Below are 17,896 nucleotides of genomic sequence, written 5' to 3'. Positions count from 1 at the left end.
GTTGGAGTGTTTGGGATTTTGAGAGTGTTTGAGGATGGCTGGAGTGAATTGTGGGGTTGTGAATCCCAGGATTTGTTGTGTCTTGAATGTGGAATGGATGTGGTATTTATAGGGAGAGGGGAGTGATAAATCTGAATTCAATATGGCTAATGCATACAACACTTGCATTATAAAAGATGAATTGGTTGATGCACTTCACTAATGCATACAACACTTGCATTATAAAATCTGAATTGGTTGATGCACTTCACCAATAAATCCCACCAGCAGCCCTAGCTCATCTTCATGTCACCATGACCAAGCTTCCAACCAGCTCATCCTCATGTCAGCATGACCAGCAACTTCTTGGGCTTACGAATTGGGCTAGGCTGAATCAAATGATGACTTTAAGATGTCTATTGTGAAGTTCAGAATGTGTTTGATCCAACCACACAAGTATTGGCCCAATCCAAGCTCGGATGAAGAAGTTAAGGCCAAAACAAATTGCTAACTCGTTTTGCTCGCTGACAAAATTCATCCTGAGCATGGTTCTGTGTTTGCTAGGTAACGGACTCCAGATTTATCCAATGGGGATGAATTTTGGATATGTTATAGTACACACCCATTGGAAATAACTAAAATTTAAAGTACAAGAATATAACCAATTTTAAAATTGAAAAAAAAATTGAAAAATGAATTACTGAAACTGAATTCCACAGCCGCCAAAGCCAACCCCACACAACGCCACCAAACCCAACTCCGCCCTCCTCCCTGTCTCTTATCCTGCCAACCTTCCACCATCTGTCTCTTCTCTCGCCACCCACCCCTCCTCCTTCTCTCTCTTCGATAACCACCCCTCAGTATAGAAAGCTTCGTGTTTTTGCGTCTCAGTTGTTTCAGTGCATTTTCCAGTACAACCATGGCTTCTTTCGGCTCTACCCGACGCGAAGAAGATTCGGTAAACAAATTTTCTAAATTCCATACCCTCGAAAATACATATATGTGTATATTTTCTCCGTTTCGTTTCTCAGAAAGGAATTTTTATCTTCGAAAAATTAGGAATGAAACATTGAGCCGCGTCCTTTTGCTCTTGAAATTCATTTTCCGTCATCTCTTCAGTATGTCTAATGTTTAAATTCCAAAATTTAGTTGTTTTTTTTAATTGTGTAATTGTTGTTGTTGGAGAATTGGATTAGATTATATTTCTTTGTACCATTCCCTCCTTCTGATTGCTACTTATTTTGAGTATTTGTGATCCTTTAGTACGTTTTGTTATTGAAGCTTATGTTTTGTTCTTTTTATCTGATAGGTTCTGGTACAACAAAATTTTCTTGTGAGGAGATTGACATTGAACAGGCAACGGCAATTGAACGCGCTTAACTTTGAAATGGTATCGTCCTATGATGATGTACTTTACTGCTTTAGTTTCTTGAATACAGAGGTTATATACCTTAAATGCCATGTAATTAACTAACTTATGCTATTTTGATTTCTTTTTTCTTGGCTGAGGATATGCTATTTTTATTTTTGTTCATGTTTTCTTCTTGTATCTATTCTTTGTGCTTCATATTTTGCGTTCCTTATCAATTTGGTTCATATCTTAACTTTCTTGAACTAAAGTTTGTGGATTAAATTATACATTTCAAGGATAAGCTACATTTTTCAAGTGAAGTATCCACTGGCGTTAACTTGTTTCCGTGCTGAACTCACATTTACTCTCTATCACTTCCTTCATATTATTGTCCCATTAATTTTTGTCTTGTTATTGAGGTATCTGGAGAATCCTTAACTTACACTAGATAGTCAAGAAATTTACAAAATCATCACGCTGAAAAATTCCTGTTTTTGCTCATTGAAATACTCTCCTGTTCCTTCCTTTCCAAACTGTCTAGAACATACGTGTCCGGACGGAATTCCATATAGGCCTTGTAGAGGTTTTCCCGAACTCTTGTAGCATTTTAATTTGGATGTTATACTGTATTATGTGGTGTTTATAGAGCAAGATAATGGTAGGACTTTTGAGGGTCAAGAGACTACCGCCAGTCCAGTGGTTGAAGTTTATTGTCCTTATATCTCTTTATCAGTGGGCATTGATTTGTCCACCTGTTATGTGCTCTTCTATTGAAGAGTTTCTGATTTCTTAAGATTTTACTTGCTAATTTTAGGTAAACTCCTTTTGGAAAAATTTGCACTGTACTATTGTCCTCAGTAAATGTGCTCTGTGGTACTCATTGTCCTTAGTTGTTTCAATTTCCTGTTTCTTTCATTTGTAGATTTCTCGTCTGTTGGAACTTTTTCTGGCTTATGAGAAGGATGATAATGTCAAGCTGGTGATTGTCAAGGTACTCTTCTTCCACATGCAAGTTTTCATGTATAATATTTAAACTGTTTCAAGGAGAAACAAGAAAGAAGTCAAGTAATATCGTCTAACTATGAAGCTAATAGACATATAAAGTTGATCTTTCCTGTGGAGTGTTTGATGTTTGTTAATGTTGAAGCATCTAATCATCTCTCTTTTCGACAGACCTGTGTTCTGTGCTTACATTTACTTTTAGCTACATGTTAAGCTCTTTTTCTTGAGTTTCTTGTACAATTATGAGCATCAAAGTCTTTTGCTTGATGTGGTGAATGTAGAATCCCGTGAAGATATAAAGTGAATTTAAGATTCTATTGGGTTTCTTTTTGAAGATAAAGGTTTCTAAGTTCAAGGTATAATTCATGTTTCATTTGCAGCCACACATAGTTATTCATCTTGATCATTTTCATGATGAATGGTTGAGAGCAAGAGAAATTTTACAGTTTCTTGGCATTAACTAAAACTGGCTTGATGCTTTTTCATTTTCGGTGTATGTGCATTTCATACCACTTGGGGTATTTGATGTATTGTATATCAATGCTGAAGTATCTATGAAGCATCTGAAATGTTACTCACGAAAGACAAAGCCCGACACTATTATCATAAGTAAGCACTAACCATGTAGTAAATCCAAAAGACCAAAGTTGAGGAACTCAATTGACACTGAGTTCAAAGTTCAGGACTGGTTTCTTGACAAACCCAAAGTTCTGTTTCTGATAACTTGGGAATTGTATTACCTTTGTTAGCTTGGTTAAATTTACATAAGGCTGTAGGCACATTTGTGCCAAGCCCTGAGCCTGACGTATTTGTGAGACGAAACTTGACTATGGGGTTTTCTGTGGGTCATTTCCAACCAAGGATCTGAACTCTTTTGTGATATCATGAGTCACATGATTGTGAATTTGAACTGAAAACATATTTTACTTTGATGTATTATGTATTGGGAGATAGAGGCTGCTTTTATGAACTAGAGCTTTAATGTTCATACTCCTGTTTCAGCTATACAGTGAAAGTAAAATATTGTGACAGGTCATCTGTTTTATGTTTTTAGGGGAAAGGAAGAGCATTTTGTGCAGGTGGTGATGTAGCTGCCGTGGTTCGTCAGATTAATGAAGGCACAACTTCTTTCATCATTTGTTTTTTTTTTTAAATTTTTTTACTGACCATATTTTCTGATCCTTAACATCAACTGATGAACTATATCTTCAGTTTAGGTGCAAGCATCATATATCTCTTACGCCTTAAATTTTCAAATAATATCCATTTCCATTTTCTGCATAATTATATTGAACTGTTGAGTATTTATAAATAAGATGCAATAAAAATTACTTCCAATCTAATATTACCGTGTTCGTGGTTTGTATTACTTAGGAAATTGGAGATTAGGTGCACATTTTTTTCAAAAGGAGTTTACCTTAAACTACTTGTTGGCAACATACAGTAAACCTCAGGTGAGCCAGTTCACTTGTTAAGTGTAGGTTTCATATTACCTTTTATTATGACTTCTGGTGTCAGAGGTATTCTTGGTCAATTTAGCATTTATTTGAAAAAAAAAAAAAAATCTTACTGTTAGCATGCACATCATTGAAGGTTTCAATTCTGAATGGAATTGTCATGGGAGGTGGGGCTGGTGTTTCAATACACGGAAGATTCCGTGTTGCAACTGAGAATTCGGTATGTCTCACTTTATTTATCTCATGTCTGAAGTTAGGAAGAATTTCGGCTGCATCCTTTGGATTGAACTATTTATGACTTTTACTTTTTCCTGTTATGTAATCTGGAATAATTATTCTTACTTATTCTAGCTCACTCACTTGTTCAATGCCTTGCTCTTGCAATAAAAAAAAAGTGTGCTTATTCAATCTGTTTGGTTTTCAATCTGTCTTTGTGGGAAGTTCTGATTCTGAATCCCTTGTATCTCTTATTAATCTTTTGCAGGTTTTCGCAATGCCAGAGACAGCTTTGGGACTCTTTCCCGATGTAGGTGCCTCTTATTATTTGTCCAGACTTCCTGGATTCTTTGGTAATCCCTGCTATATATTTGGTTTACATATTTGTGTTCTCAAGTAAATCAATTTTTTTCCCTGTACTATCTGTTGTATGATTGGTAAAGGAATATTGAAAAGCCCTGAAAATGAAGCCGCTCCCTGGTGAACTGGAAGTATATAAAAAGTTTATAAGAAAGAATTATTTAAGAGTAAAAGTCTAAGTGTCTTTAGATTTGGAATAAGCCATGTTCCATAATCCTTGATAGCTCAAAATTAGTAGAATATATATATTTTTTCCATGTTAGTAAAATCAGACATCTATGATGTTCAATCCTTAATATTGAGCAGGGAATATTTGAACTTGTAATCTACTGTCTTTTTCTACCTAAGAAAAGTTACAACTAGATGACTCATTATAACATAGTTTTAAAATTTCTATTGAACTTATGATGAATAGATGCCTTGTTTATTTAAAGTGTGTTTCTCACAGTATGAAACATAGAAGCATTGCCACTTATAATTTGAAAAGGTTTTTCTAATTATTAAATATGTTTAAGTTTGTTACCACAAAATCAAATTAAGTTTTAAATCCGAGATAACATCTTGTAGTTATTTTAGTTTTACCTTGGAATTTTTCACTTTGTTTTAATTTTTTCCCTATCTTTCAGGAAGTAGTAAAATTCACCGAATTTTGATGATTATTTTTCCTGTCAAATGTATAATTGTTTAATCTCTTGCTATGTTTAATCACATTAGTGATGCTTCTGTGTTATGATTCTGTCTGATACTGAACTTTGCAGAAAACCTTTTGTCCTTTATTATTGATTGCCCCCACCCCTTATGTGCTGCAGGAGAATATGTTGGTCTTACAGGTACCAGATTGGATGGTGCTGAAATGCTTGCATGTGGTCTTGCTACTCACTTTGTTCCATCAACGGTATGCTACCCATTACTTTTAGTTTTTATCTATACCAATGATCTTAATTGGAATTTAACAAGAACATGACCTGATTGGTTAAGGAATTATGCTAATTATAACAAGTATCAGCATGGTTTTACTTTTGAGACTTGTGCAGGTTATTCTCTAGCTTTTTGTATGTTAAGTTAGTGCAGAATTGCAATATGAGACATATTTTGAGTGTCATATGTTTAGTCAATAAATCATTCATTCTTCTTTCATTTGTTTTAATTTTGTAGCAACCTGTGATTTTCAGATAGTCATTGGGCAATAAACTTCTCCTTACATTAACAACTATTTTACTAAACACCGCTGTTTTTATATGGGTTTCATATAAAATATTGTGTTGAGGAAGCGTGGGTAGATAAGCTGCATAAATCAGATGAAAAATGGTTGGAAAGAGGGAGAAGAATGGAATTGGTCATGGAAACCAAAATGCTGGATCAAGTAGCCTGGTGCAGTACTGTTGAAGGTCTAGCAAACTGAAGTCCACAAATATTTTCATATTGCTAATTGAAAAATTAACATCAAAGAACAAAAGGAAGTAAATTCGTAGGACCAAGAGGAAAGGAAGGTAATGTGCATAGCATGGTTGGGGTTTCTTATTACTAAGGGAAGAGCCTGCTGCTTTTGGCAGAAAAATGTGGGTAGGAGAATCTATTGATTTCAAATTTATTTTTAACTTTGCGAAGGTAAAAAGTCCCACATTGGAAAGTAGAGAAACCTAGCAAGGGCTTATAAGGAGTTGGGCTACTCACCCCATTGCCAATTGGTTCTGGGGTGGAACCTCAATTTCCTTAATGGTATCAGAGCAAGTTAGCCCATGTGTGAAAGCCCAACGGCCACACGTGCTCCACGTCACCCAATATGTGTTGTCCACGTGTTAGGCTTGAAAATTCACCACACGTGTGGGGGTGTGAGAGAATGTGAAGGTAAAAAGTCCCACATTGGAAAGTTAAGAAACCTAGCAAGGTCTTATAAGGAGTTGGGCTACTCCCCCCATTGCCAATTGGTTTTGGGGTGGAACCTCAATTTCCTTCATTAAACATAAAGGAAATTAAGGATTTTTTTTTATAATCAATATTCGCGCATTACTAACCTCTAGAAAGCATGTACGGGATGGCAATCTAGGCATTGTCTGCAAGTTTGTGGTTTTTGGTATGTAGACAACCAATCCAAGTCTATGCGAAGTTTAGACTGGATTCTTCGATCCTAAAATATCATTATTATTCAGACTCACAGTAACCATGAAGTCATTTAGACATGTTGTAATTTTGCTTTTAAACCAATTATGCTTTCTTGGTTAGCTTTCATTTCTGTCTCTGTATTATTTCCCAATCATTTATCTAGAGGCTACTTAGTTATTTTGAGGGCTTATACTGTGTTTGATTGATTGGCAGAGATTGTCTTTGTTAGAAGAAGCTCTATGCAAAGTTGACTCAAGTGATTTTGCCATTATTCAAGCAATTATAGATAAATACTCGCAGAATCCGACTCTGAAAGAGAAAAGTGCTTACTACCGGTTAGTATTTCTATTTTTAACCTTTTATTCTAGAATTTGTTTCTGCTTTGTTTTTATGAAATGCAATTGTCATGCACCAGATGCTCTGAATTTTCACTTTATGGAATTTACTGTTCTCAAGGTCTTATTTTTCTTCGAGTAGAATTGCCAGTGGAACACAAGATTTTATACACCATTTCTGGAGGCCCCAGCGCAGTTCACAAAATTGTATTAACACTATGAAACCTTGGGCATTGCGTATATTCCTCATTCCACCACAATATTCTTTGTATCAGTGTAGAAAGCACATTCTCACGTTTGAAATGTCCAAATTGCTGCACATGTAGAAGTTCTAGAGGTGAAATTGCTGGTTTGTCATAGGTATTAAGGAGAGTAACTACATTCTTAAAAAATCCTTTGGATACTCAAGAAATTAGTGTGTCTAGACTTATTATTTGTTGATAAACTAATTATATATTCTTGAAATGCAAAGTTGGGAATATGTTTTTGTAAATTTTTCAGCTGTTTTGGGTACAGGATGGATGTTATAGACAAGTGCTTTTCTAGAAGAACAGTAGAGGAAATTTTATCTGCCCTTGTAAGTTTATTCGAATTTCAAATATTAGAAGAGTTGGTTTATTATTCTCTCTGCGCCCTGTATCTTTGGGAAGTTTATTACTCCTGTGGCTCGATACTTAAATAGTTTTCTTTTAGGATTCTAGTTGTAGATAAAACGTTTACACTTTACTTGACCATACCTTATGCATGCCAATGAAGGAGAAGGAGGCTACAAACAATGCGGATGCTTGGCTAACTTCAACAATTCAAGCACTAAAGAAGGCATCGCCAATGAGTTTGAAGATTTCCTTGAAATCGGTAAGTCTCCTGCAGGCCTTGTAATTGCAGTTAGTTAATTCTCACATATCAAAATGATATGATTAGTTTGTGTTTGAAGCATGGTATGACATATGACCCTCAGAAGAAAGGGGGTGTCTTTTGCCCTTTTTTGTCTCTTTATGTTTGTCTCTAGTATAGGGTTCCTTAAGTTCATTCTAAAAATATGAAGTCATGCTTTGAAAATTTGTAATTGTATAACAAAGCTTGATACTAATCATGATTATCTTCTTATTGTTGAATAGAAGCCAGATTGGACAAATTCTTTTAGTAAAGTGAAATTTGACTAATAGTTCAAACTAGAAAGGAAACTAATGGTTCAACCCTAAATATATGTAGGGGTGATCTAAGGTCTTTAAGGCCTGCATTAACATGTAATATGCACTATTGTGAAGGGCAAATAGTATATAATTGAAAGATTAGGTACTTCTTTTTATTTTTCCTCAGTAGAAAAGGAGGTCTTTATTGGCACACAAATGTCACCTAAAGCTAGGAATTTAAGTTTCATAATATGTCGAGGACGTTGTAAGAGTGTGACTTGCACAATTGCTAGGCTTGGTATTAATTTTTATGTTGCAATTTTAGATTAGAGAAGGAAGGCTTCAGGGAGTTGGTCAATGCCTTGTTCGTGAATATAGAATGGTTTGCCATGTTCTGAAAGGAGAAGTCAGCAAGGACTTCAGAGAGGTTCAGCTTACTTGCATATTTTCTTATCCACGTTCATTATTTTTTCTTCTGGGTGACTTAAGCCTTGCTTCTAATTTCAGGGCTGCAGAGCTATATTGTTAGACAAGGATAAGAACCCAAAGGTAAATGAAATGGGCATTTTGTTACGTTTCTCTTAATTGTGACACACACGCACAAATGCACCCACACACATACAAGACTCATGCACACGGTCTTTTCCTATTAAGGATATCCTCATTTGGAGAAATGTAAGAACTATATTGCAGGACCACCTGCAATGTGGTTGACAATCTATAGTGTATGTTTTCGGTTCCCCTTCAAGGATCATCCATGCAAGTAATCACCGTTATATATTTTTCTCCGCTGCCGGCAGGGCAAATAATTTAGGGTATAAAATCGTTGTACTCACACACACACATACACACCCATATATATATGTATCTGCACGTGAACATGTTTGAATCATACAAATACATGCGAGCGTTATGTATTTCTACAACTTGGACTTTAATATTTTTTTGGTTTCCTTTTGGTCCATCATTCAGTGGGAGCCTTCTAATTTGGAGCTCGTTACTAACCATATGGTTGAGCAGTACTTCTCGAAGTTGGATGATGAAGGATGGGAAGAATTAGAACTTCCTGCAAGATCAAACTTGCCTGTAACTGCCATTGCAAAGCTTTGAGTATTGTGGTGTTTCAACCTACACAAACTTTGTAACTTGTGCAGACTATTTAGTTAAGTTCTTGCTTCAGCAGGTACATAAGAAAACACCACTCTAATTCATGTTAATAAAAATGAAAGGCTTGTTATTCGGCCATGTAATACGTATTTCTAGGTGAAAATAAATCAGTATATGCATTGTTAAAGCATATAAATGCAAATCTGCACAATGTATAAAAAGAGGAATTCATTTGATGATATTAATGTTCTTCTTTCATCATCTTTTTCCTCTCTCTGAATCTTTGTTCAACTTTTTTGTTCGTTTTTCGGGTTTCAATAGAAAATTCACATTCTGCAAAACCCATATGCAAGAGTGAAACCCAACAAACTAGGCTGAAAAGAAGTGGAGCAGCAACAAAGAGCACAAAAGCATGAAAAACAACAACAAAGAGACCAAACAACAAACCCTTCGGATGCAGGGGTAAATGCTTTTAACTACTTGAGCTACAAGCCTCATGTGTCACACTATTTTCTTGTAACTAAGAGTTTTCTTCCCATTTTGTTGTTCTTTTTATTCATGTAGTGAGGGGTCAGTCTCAAATTTTTGGATCAGAAAAGGAAACCCAAATTGCTTCGATTATGTGTTATTTGTAAAAACTTATTTTATTTTATACACATCCTGTTCAATACAATTTCAATGCAAACATATTTGAAAAGTTGCCTGCATTTATTGTAGATGTGCATCTTCTGCACACCGACTATCAACCTCTTCAGCAGCATGTGTATGTCGAAAGTTCATGGTTACTTTAATATGAAAGCAGCTGCGCCCAAACTTGAATGACCAGTTCAAATAGAAACTTCAACTATATTGACTGGTTGATCTGTTTTCTTATTTATTTATTTATGCTTAATATTAGAGAAAATTCCCTACTTACAGTTATAAATATAAATGCGAAGGATCCACTAGTGTAGTGATTTGGAGCAATTGCTCCCCCAAGAAAGGTCATGGGTTCGAATCCTAGCATCCGTACAGTGTATTTGGGTTTAGTATGTTATCGCACCTTTTTCAATAAGAAAGGTTCTTGAAAAAAAATATCATCCATGGGAGTAAATTTTCTTAAAATCATCCGTGCATTCCATGTCTTATCTCCACATTTCTAGAGTTTTGTGGGAAATTCCAAAGGCCTTTTAGAAAAAAAAAATAGACGAAAAATCTTTTAGGTAAACAAATAATTAGTCAATTAATTTGATGTTGGGTTGGTTCACCTATGCTTATTCAACTTATGTCCTTGTAGCGTTCCATATGCGGTCGGCGTTGAGTGAGTACACAATTAGCAGTGGTTGAGAAGAAAAGAAACACTACAGCTTTGAACCAACTATTACAAGTTTCCCGACTGAGAGAGGTGTTTAAAGTTGGGCTAGGTGAAGTTCTTTAGCTTCATGTCCTCTTCAATAGTAGAAAATATTTAATCATCTGTTTGACCTACACCACAATTCTGCATGTTATCCACGTATGTGCTTCCACGCCCATTCAATATGTGTTGTTTACATGTTAGATTCAAAAGATGCCATGCCTGAGAAGGAACGTGTTGAGAATATCCCACATTTGATAATGAAGTCTTTACATTACTGTCTAAAAAATCTTGGTCATCTTCTCCAAATGTCAACTAATTTAGGGTTTGGTGCTTATATTGTAAGAACTCCTATTCAAACTGGTAGGGTCTTGGTCACTGGTCAGAACTGCAATGCAGGACTCAACGTAATTATAGCATTCACACAGACTTATTAGGTACCATCGTTTTCTGACTTCTTTCTTTAGTAATAAAGACTGGTGGAAGGATTCCACCATCTTTTTAAATCACACCCCTCAATTTTCTGTCTTTTCTCTTTTTCTTTTACCACATGAATTTGACAGAGTACCATTATTGGAAAAGTGACCATCTCGAATTAATATGATTGAATATTATTCATCTTTTCAATTTGTATTTGTTTTTCCCTCAATAAACTTATGGTTGTCACTTGGCCAGCGTATATTTGAAGCCAAAATCTGTGTCATCTTATTTGTTACATGAAACAGTAACTTTTTTTAAAATTTATTTTTAGAATAAGCGATAGTTTTTCATTGAAAAACAAATAGAAGTACAAAGCAACGATGTGCTGAATATGGGTAAATCTTCTCCAGTGACCAAAACGCAACAACATGTTGAATTGATGAGAAAATCACACATAACCCAAAGATGACTAAAATCTCTTATTCAACAATTAAAATCACATGTACTATAAACCTACAATACAGATCCACTGCGCAACGGCATAAATGGAAAATTTGTATTTAAAACCAAAGCTAAATAGAAATTAAACAATCTAGAGAGACAAACTACATCAATCTCCTAAAGAGTTCATGAGAATTATTAGACTTAATTAAACAAACTGAAAGCAGGATCACCACTCCACATCCTCCAGAGCAACTCGAAGAGAGTTATAGCGCCATACCAGCTAAACCCATAGTGCCACATCGTCTAAACCCAAACTTGACATCTTCCTTGTATGCGTGAGCCAACAATGATGACTATTTCATGGCGACTGCTTCCACATCACAAAACAAAATAACAAAGGAGATGACAGGGGATGAGAAGAAGAGAGGGGGAGGTGGGTAGGGAGGGAGGCCACCCGACGGTTGAGATTTTTCCTTACCATCTGTTTGGATGAGGAAAAATAACTCAGAATTTAGCTAAAAGTTGGGAATTTAAGAGGAAAAATTGACAATTCCCATGTTTGGCAACTTAAGCGGGGAATTTATTAAATGACGCGCGAAAAAAATTGTGGAAATTGGGACATCAAATTCCAAAGTTTAATTTCCACTAAAATAGGCGTCATTTCACAATTTCCATAGTGTCATTTACAAAATCTATAAAATTCGACATATATAAATCCAAACACTGAAATCTTCAATTGCTAGAAATTGAAATGATGTGACCAATATCCAATCGATGGGATATTTAGAAAGCTATGATTATTTATGGGATGACTCATGGATTTATTAAGGCATAACTTGTCCACAACAAAATCAAGAGATCTGTTTCGAATTACACAACAAATAGACATAGAATTTCGCATCTATGTGAGTTGAATATGTTCTAAAAGCTTGCTGGTATACAGTGTGCCCATCCCGATAATGGGAAAAGAAGAAGGAAATAAGTTTAGACAGCATATCTAGAAGAAGCACATTCGGTTCTATCCGATGAACAAAAAATAAAATAGTAGTGTTACCGCCGATGAACCAATATCCAAATCATATAAAATTCTAAATTATTAATTTAGAATCTCCCAATACTAAATACCAGTTCAAATTTTCTTGAGAAAACTGTATCCTGCTGTGTGTTTGAAATTTAATACAAAAAAAGAAAAAGAAAAAAAAGGAAAGAAAAACTCTATTAGCTAGAATCATTCACAAATCCCAAATAATCCTTCAAATCATAAGGGAAACATGGGTATCGTTTCCATGAATTACCATGCATCTTGAAGATCTTCACCACCTTATCTTTAGTAGAAGATCGGCCATCCACGTGCAACAATGCCAGAAGCTTCTTCACTGATCCATACATCAACATTTCCTCCAGTACCCTCTCAGTTGGATGAAAATTACAGACCAACCATATGATCTTCACCCCAATCTTGGTGGCAGCATTGGAAACATGCAGCATCTTTTTTGTAATGGCAACAATGCCTATGCCATGCTCCACCAAGGCCTGCCTTCCCTCAGCACACTCACATAGTAATTTTATCAAATGCAACATTTTTTCACATTTGGATCTGTTGGAGTCTTGCAGCAACTCTATGAGGACACAAACTGCACCTGCTTCAATTGCCCTCAACCTGTTTTTCTTTGATGCTCTTAATATTTCAATCAAGACTTCCAAGGCACATGAACTTGCTTTGCTACATATTTCATCTGAAACAAGCTCCAACAAGGATTTGAAGAAATCTATACCTTGATCTTGTACTATAAAGCTCCAATCATATTCGGTTTTCGCCATCTTTCGAAATATGGTAATGGTATGTAGCCGTGCCTCAGCGCTTCCCCGCTGAAGCATGATGGCCATTGATCTGGTTGATTCTTGTTTCGATAACAACTCAAATGTCTTCTCTTCTTCCGATATAGGAAGTTGGTGAAGAACAGAAAGAGCCTCCTCACAAGCCCTAAACGTCACGAAATCTGAGCTCTCCATGATAGTTTGATCAAGGATTTGGACAAGAACTTCGACTCCATTAGATTGAATAAAATCATCCTTCATCTCATCATCTATCTCGATGATGGATCGGAGTTTCTTTATCGAATTTACCTTGAATGGGGACGACACGATTGTGCTGAGAAGTGCTTGTATTTCATCATGTTTAGCGGAAGGACATGGTTGAGATTGAGATAAAGATGGTGATGAGCAAGAAGATTTCGAATCCTCATTACTTTGCCATGAAACGATGAGCCTCTTGAGGGTGTGATTCGGGATGATACCGAAATTCTCAATGCTTTGCATTGTAGCTGGGCATGTTTTCTTCTTGTAGGTGAAGAACCACTTCTCTATGTTCTTACGTTCGTATGTAACCCCGGTGGAGATGGTGACTGGGTCTTTCATAAGCTCCATGGAAATAGGACATCTAAAATGGCATGGAAGAAAATCCATGGCCGGATCTGCAGGTGTTTTTCTCTCTACCTCAAAATCCACTGCACAAAAACTGCAAAATGAAAGGGAGAGTTTGGGATATGAAATTAACATCCAACCTTTGCACACATATAAAGTAAGAGGGAGGAGGGTGTGAAATCCCAAAAAGGAAAAAATATTCAAAGTCAATATATGGATATGCATTTGGTAGCTAGCTGTATCATTAAATCTACAAGTAAGCACAGGAAAGTTTCTTTGTTTTGATTTTATTTATGTTTTTTTAAAATTTGTTTATTAAAGTCTAATTAGCCTCTTTGCTACCATAAGTCTACCATAGTTCTGGTCTATTCCCATCTGACCCAAAAAAATTTCTTTTGTTACATTCTTATCCAAAAGTCTAATAATTATATGAGATCTGCACCTCTGGAAGGAACATTATTTTTGCTTGGTAATACATGGTATAAGTAGCATCATGACTTTGGTGGGTTCATGTTTAAGATTTAAATCCTTTTCAGGAAACATTGAAATTAAAAGAAATGGGTAACTAAAAAGGCAAAAGTTGATTATCTAACCTAATTTGTTTTTTATTTATTAAAATTTATCCTTTCCAATTGAACCAAGTCATGCAGTGACAAATCTGCTGCTTCCCAATTATGCCATTCATATATTTGAATATAGTGGTTGCAGAAATAACTATTCACATTCAGGTTAGATGTATATATATTGAGCCAATTAATTAGTTGACAGCCCATATAATTTTGTTTAGAAATTCAAATAAAGATATGTATATATAGTATGAAATTGGCTGATTCCTGGTAGTAAATTGAATGAAAATATCACATCTTTTTATTTCAGATATGGTTGTTTTGTTCCAGCATTATAATGACTGATTAGGTCTTAGGTCTCATTTTATCCACCTTGGTTCTTTCACAAACCTAATGTGGGCTGATTAGCTAGTTCTCGAAAATAAAATACTTACCTATAAGGTAGTATTTTTGAAATAACCATTTCAGTTTTTAGTTTTCAATTTTCATTTTCTAAAAACTGAAAACTTGTTTGGTAACTACTTTCAGTTTTTAGAAAAAATGAAAAGTGAAACCGAACAAAAGTTGTTTGGTAACTGATTTTAGTTTTCAATTTTCAATTTTATGTGGAACTTTGAAATGAATATTTTTGTGGTCAAATTGGGAATTTGAGATTATAGAATGAAAGTGCATGCTACAAAGAGTTTGTAGTATTTTTTTGAAATTAAGATGATTTTTTGTGAATTTTGGATCTGGATGTCCCAAGGCTTGGATTGGGGCTGTGGTTAAATGCAAGAATCGAGTGGCTGGTCCAAGTTGGGAGGTCTCAAATACTAAGGTTTGGTAACTGGAGTATATTTCATGTGTTGTAATGTAAAATTAATGAATGAAAAAGAGCGCAAAAAAAAAAAAAAAACACTTTCAAGTTGTTTTACCAAAAAAAAAAGGGGTGATTTTGAAAATTATATTTCACTTTTTGAAAACTGAAAATTAAATCGGTTACCAAAAATATTTTCAGTTTTTAATTTTCAAAAAAGGTGAAAATGAAAAATGAAATGGTCATCAACCCCTAAATTTACGACTCACCGTGATTGTGGATTATTTTCCTAAGAACAAAGGGGCAAAGAAAAGTTGCGTGAATTGTGGGGTCGAAAATAGACTAAATATAAACATGAAGATGAGATATCAAAATATACAAAACATAGCCGACCGTCTGGGCAGTTGACTTTAAAACAGGCTGGGCACTATTGCAATAGATATATCACACACATACATCACATCATATTTTGCGGGCGCAACGCAAGACATGCATGGCTTATTAGTTTTCTTAATTTTTTTTAATAAAAAATTACTAATAATTTTGTGATATTAAAAGACGGGCATTTTTCAACCATCTTTGAATTTTCTTCATGCTTCAAATCATGCTCACAAAACACACGGCGAGGACTGCGAGGCCAACATGTTCTCATCAATTAAACATAATTATTATATCTTAACCAGAATTATAAATTTCCATCCCAACCGTTGAGCTGCCGTATTGCTGACCACTCTGTCCAGGTGAAAAATCAGATCAGAGTCAATAAAAAAATTTGGAGTTTGATCATCAAAGTTTGACAGAATAATAGAAAATTAGGGTTGATGAGCATCGTAGTTTGACGAAATAGATAGTTCGACCAAAATAAATAAATAATGGTTGTTGGTATTTTTTTATTTCAAATCTTATAGACGAAAGTTTATTTAATTCTTAAATTAAAAAGAATATAGAAAATTAAAAACGTCTGATCAATCGGATGGATGGATGGAGTTGGCAAAACTTGACTTATATTTTTGATCTTTGCGTCTTGTAATCGATTGGTTTAGCTTGAGTGTTTTGACATTAAGGTGATATATAAGTAGAATATGTTCATTCAAATGTACAATTTTATTTTGATTTTCTTTGGAGGGTTCAAAATCCAGTCTATAATCCTCCAAAATCAACCAATCCAATGTGAATTTTTCTTTTTCAATGGCTTCCGTAGAGTTGTTTTGATCTCTAAATTCAGAAAAATCCAAACATTTTCAATTTCCGCATTTTAATCGATTTTGAACCGATTAACACTTCTTAATCGATTTTGAACCTATTAACACTTCTTAATCTTTATTTATTTATTCCTGATAAAGAAGATGAACTTTATTCAGACTAACAAAAGCAAGTAAAAGTCAGAAACACTGAATTCTACGGTGCTACAATGTGACCTCATTGAGAAAAGAATAGTCCACTTCCATGAGATTATGATAAAACAAAATCTAGCCTTGTAAGATAGCATTAGCATCATCTCTCAGATTGCTCAAGTTTCTAATCATGATTTGACCGAAAAGTGGTCATGAAAGAGAAGGTAATAAAATGATTGGGCCAATTTTATATAGTGGCAAGAGAGTGTGTGAGATCATATGGTTAAGTTTAATAAAATAAGAGAATTATAATTAATCAGATAATGGGAGAGATGTGATGGCTAAGCATCGTGTTAATCACTAGTCAAAGCTTATCTTTATATTCCCAATAATATGATGAAATTATTTTTCTGTACATATATTTCTATTATAACGGAAAATATCTCATCCATGTGGAAATAGAATAAGGTCAGAAACTGAAGGGAAATAGAGAGTGAGATGCCTGAATTGTCTAAAGTCTATATTCTTATTTATTTGTTTCCTATTCATTGCTGGCTTTCTTATCAATAACATTTCAATCCTACATTATATAGTGTGTTGTTCACACACCAAGTTATTTTGTGCTGTTTTAAAAATTTATTTCCAACTGCTAGGCATGCTGTGTTTGCCTTGATCACTTTGAATGGTTTGAAGTCTCTTCGTATATCATACAAGATGTTCTTATTCAGGACACATTATGTCTAACTTGCTCAAGTGAACCCTAATAAGCTTATTAGAGGGATCCCTCAATAGAAGCTCACTATATATATATATATAGCTTGATTTGTGTATGACTGATTGTATATATATACAGAAATTCTCCTCTAGGGACATCCGGACGATATTATTGTGCAGACGCCATGCATTTTCTACTACCCCTCCCTGAGTTCCTCCATGTTTACAATGGCATACGCACGATAATAACGTGCAGACAGCATGATGGGAGAATAATTGTATATATATATATAGTTGTCGCTATCCAAATGAGACGAACATGATCAAATCTCTTCCAATTAAATTGAGGCGAATACCATTAAACCAAAGACTAGTTGGTAATAATTTGTGAGTTGATTTATACTATTTATTTGAGTGGTTTAACCAAAAAAAGAAAAAATGAGGGCCATTTCTTTTTTTATTTACTTTATACATGCATGCTATTGTATTGTTAAAGAATTTGCAGTGATTTTCATTTGAGCCATTGTATCTTTCTCTCAAGAAAACACTTATAATATGAGCCTTAAATTTTAGCCTCCCTTATTCTGAGGCCCAAAGCAGTCGTCCTTGGATTCCATTCAAATAGGGAACTCAAAAACTTTGATTATTTTAAAAAATAAAGAGTTCTCAAATCCATTTTTTAAGATTCAAAAACTTGTTTGGTATACAACTTGAAAACTGTTTTATAATCTTTAAAATTTGCAAACTTGTTTGGTTGAATTCTTGAAAACAATTTCTTTTCATTTTTGTTGAATTAAGCTATTGATAAACATTTTTTTTTTT

At 34.7% G+C, this 17,896-nt stretch overlaps 2 protein-coding genes across 3 annotated transcripts; one reads left to right on the top strand and one right to left on the bottom strand.

Annotated features, from left to right (window-relative positions):
• The first annotated feature begins 658 nt into the window (after positions 1-658).
• Positions 659-9,740, top strand: LOC110756067 (3-hydroxyisobutyryl-CoA hydrolase 1). 2 transcript variants are annotated; one of them, XR_002526610.2, is made up of 15 exons: positions 659-937; positions 1,289-1,369; positions 2,253-2,321; positions 3,387-3,450; positions 3,707-3,786; positions 3,926-4,009; positions 4,274-4,358; positions 5,175-5,260; positions 6,682-6,803; positions 7,320-7,380; positions 7,560-7,658; positions 8,262-8,363; positions 8,444-8,485; positions 8,909-9,119; positions 9,365-9,740. XR_002526610.2 is itself a non-coding variant. In XM_021957452.2 (14 exons), exons 1-14 carry the CDS (start codon positions 899-901, stop codon positions 9,044-9,046), a joined length of 1,152 nt encoding a protein of 383 aa, XP_021813144.2. In that variant the 5' UTR covers positions 659-898; the 3' UTR covers positions 9,047-9,308. The 2 variants fall into 2 exon arrangements, 1 of the variants encoding a protein (XP_021813144.2); XM_021957452.2 differs by lacking the exon at positions 9,365-9,740 and having other exon boundaries at positions 8,909-9,308.
• A 2,323-nt stretch (positions 9,741-12,063) lies between these two features.
• On the bottom strand, positions 12,064-13,833 carry LOC110756076 (E3 ubiquitin-protein ligase PUB23-like). The gene has a single exon (XM_021957459.2). It carries the CDS (start codon positions 13,797-13,799, stop codon positions 12,459-12,461), a length of 1,341 nt encoding a protein of 446 aa, XP_021813151.2. The 5' UTR covers positions 13,800-13,833; the 3' UTR covers positions 12,064-12,458.
• Between the last annotated feature and the right edge of the window lie 4,063 nt (positions 13,834-17,896).

This window comes from Prunus avium, chromosome 2 (genome assembly GCF_965620075.1).
Source record: "Prunus avium chromosome 2, drPruAviu1.hap1.1, whole genome shotgun sequence".
Lineage (NCBI taxonomy): Eukaryota > Viridiplantae > Streptophyta > Magnoliopsida > Rosales > Rosaceae > Prunus > Prunus avium.
The sequence above is the reverse complement of the archived record's forward strand: the minus strand, read 5'-3'. Positions and strand labels throughout refer to the sequence as shown.

Bases quoted from the DNA above. Each gene is read 5' to 3' on its own strand.
- LOC110756076 (XM_021957459.2), bottom strand. From the start codon at position 13,799: ATGTTAATTTCATATCCCAAACTCTCCCTTTCATTTTGCAGTTTTTGT.
- LOC110756067 (XM_021957452.2), top strand. From the start codon at position 899: ATGGCTTCTTTCGGCTCTACCCGACGCGAAGAAGATTCG. The intron at 4,359-5,174 runs GTAATCCCTGCT...TATGTGCTGCAG, and splicing joins CAGACTTCCTGGATTCTTTG to GAGAATATGTTGGTCTTACA. The intron at 6,804-7,319 runs GTTAGTATTTCT...TTTTGGGTACAG, and splicing joins GAGAAAAGTGCTTACTACCG to GATGGATGTTATAGACAAGT.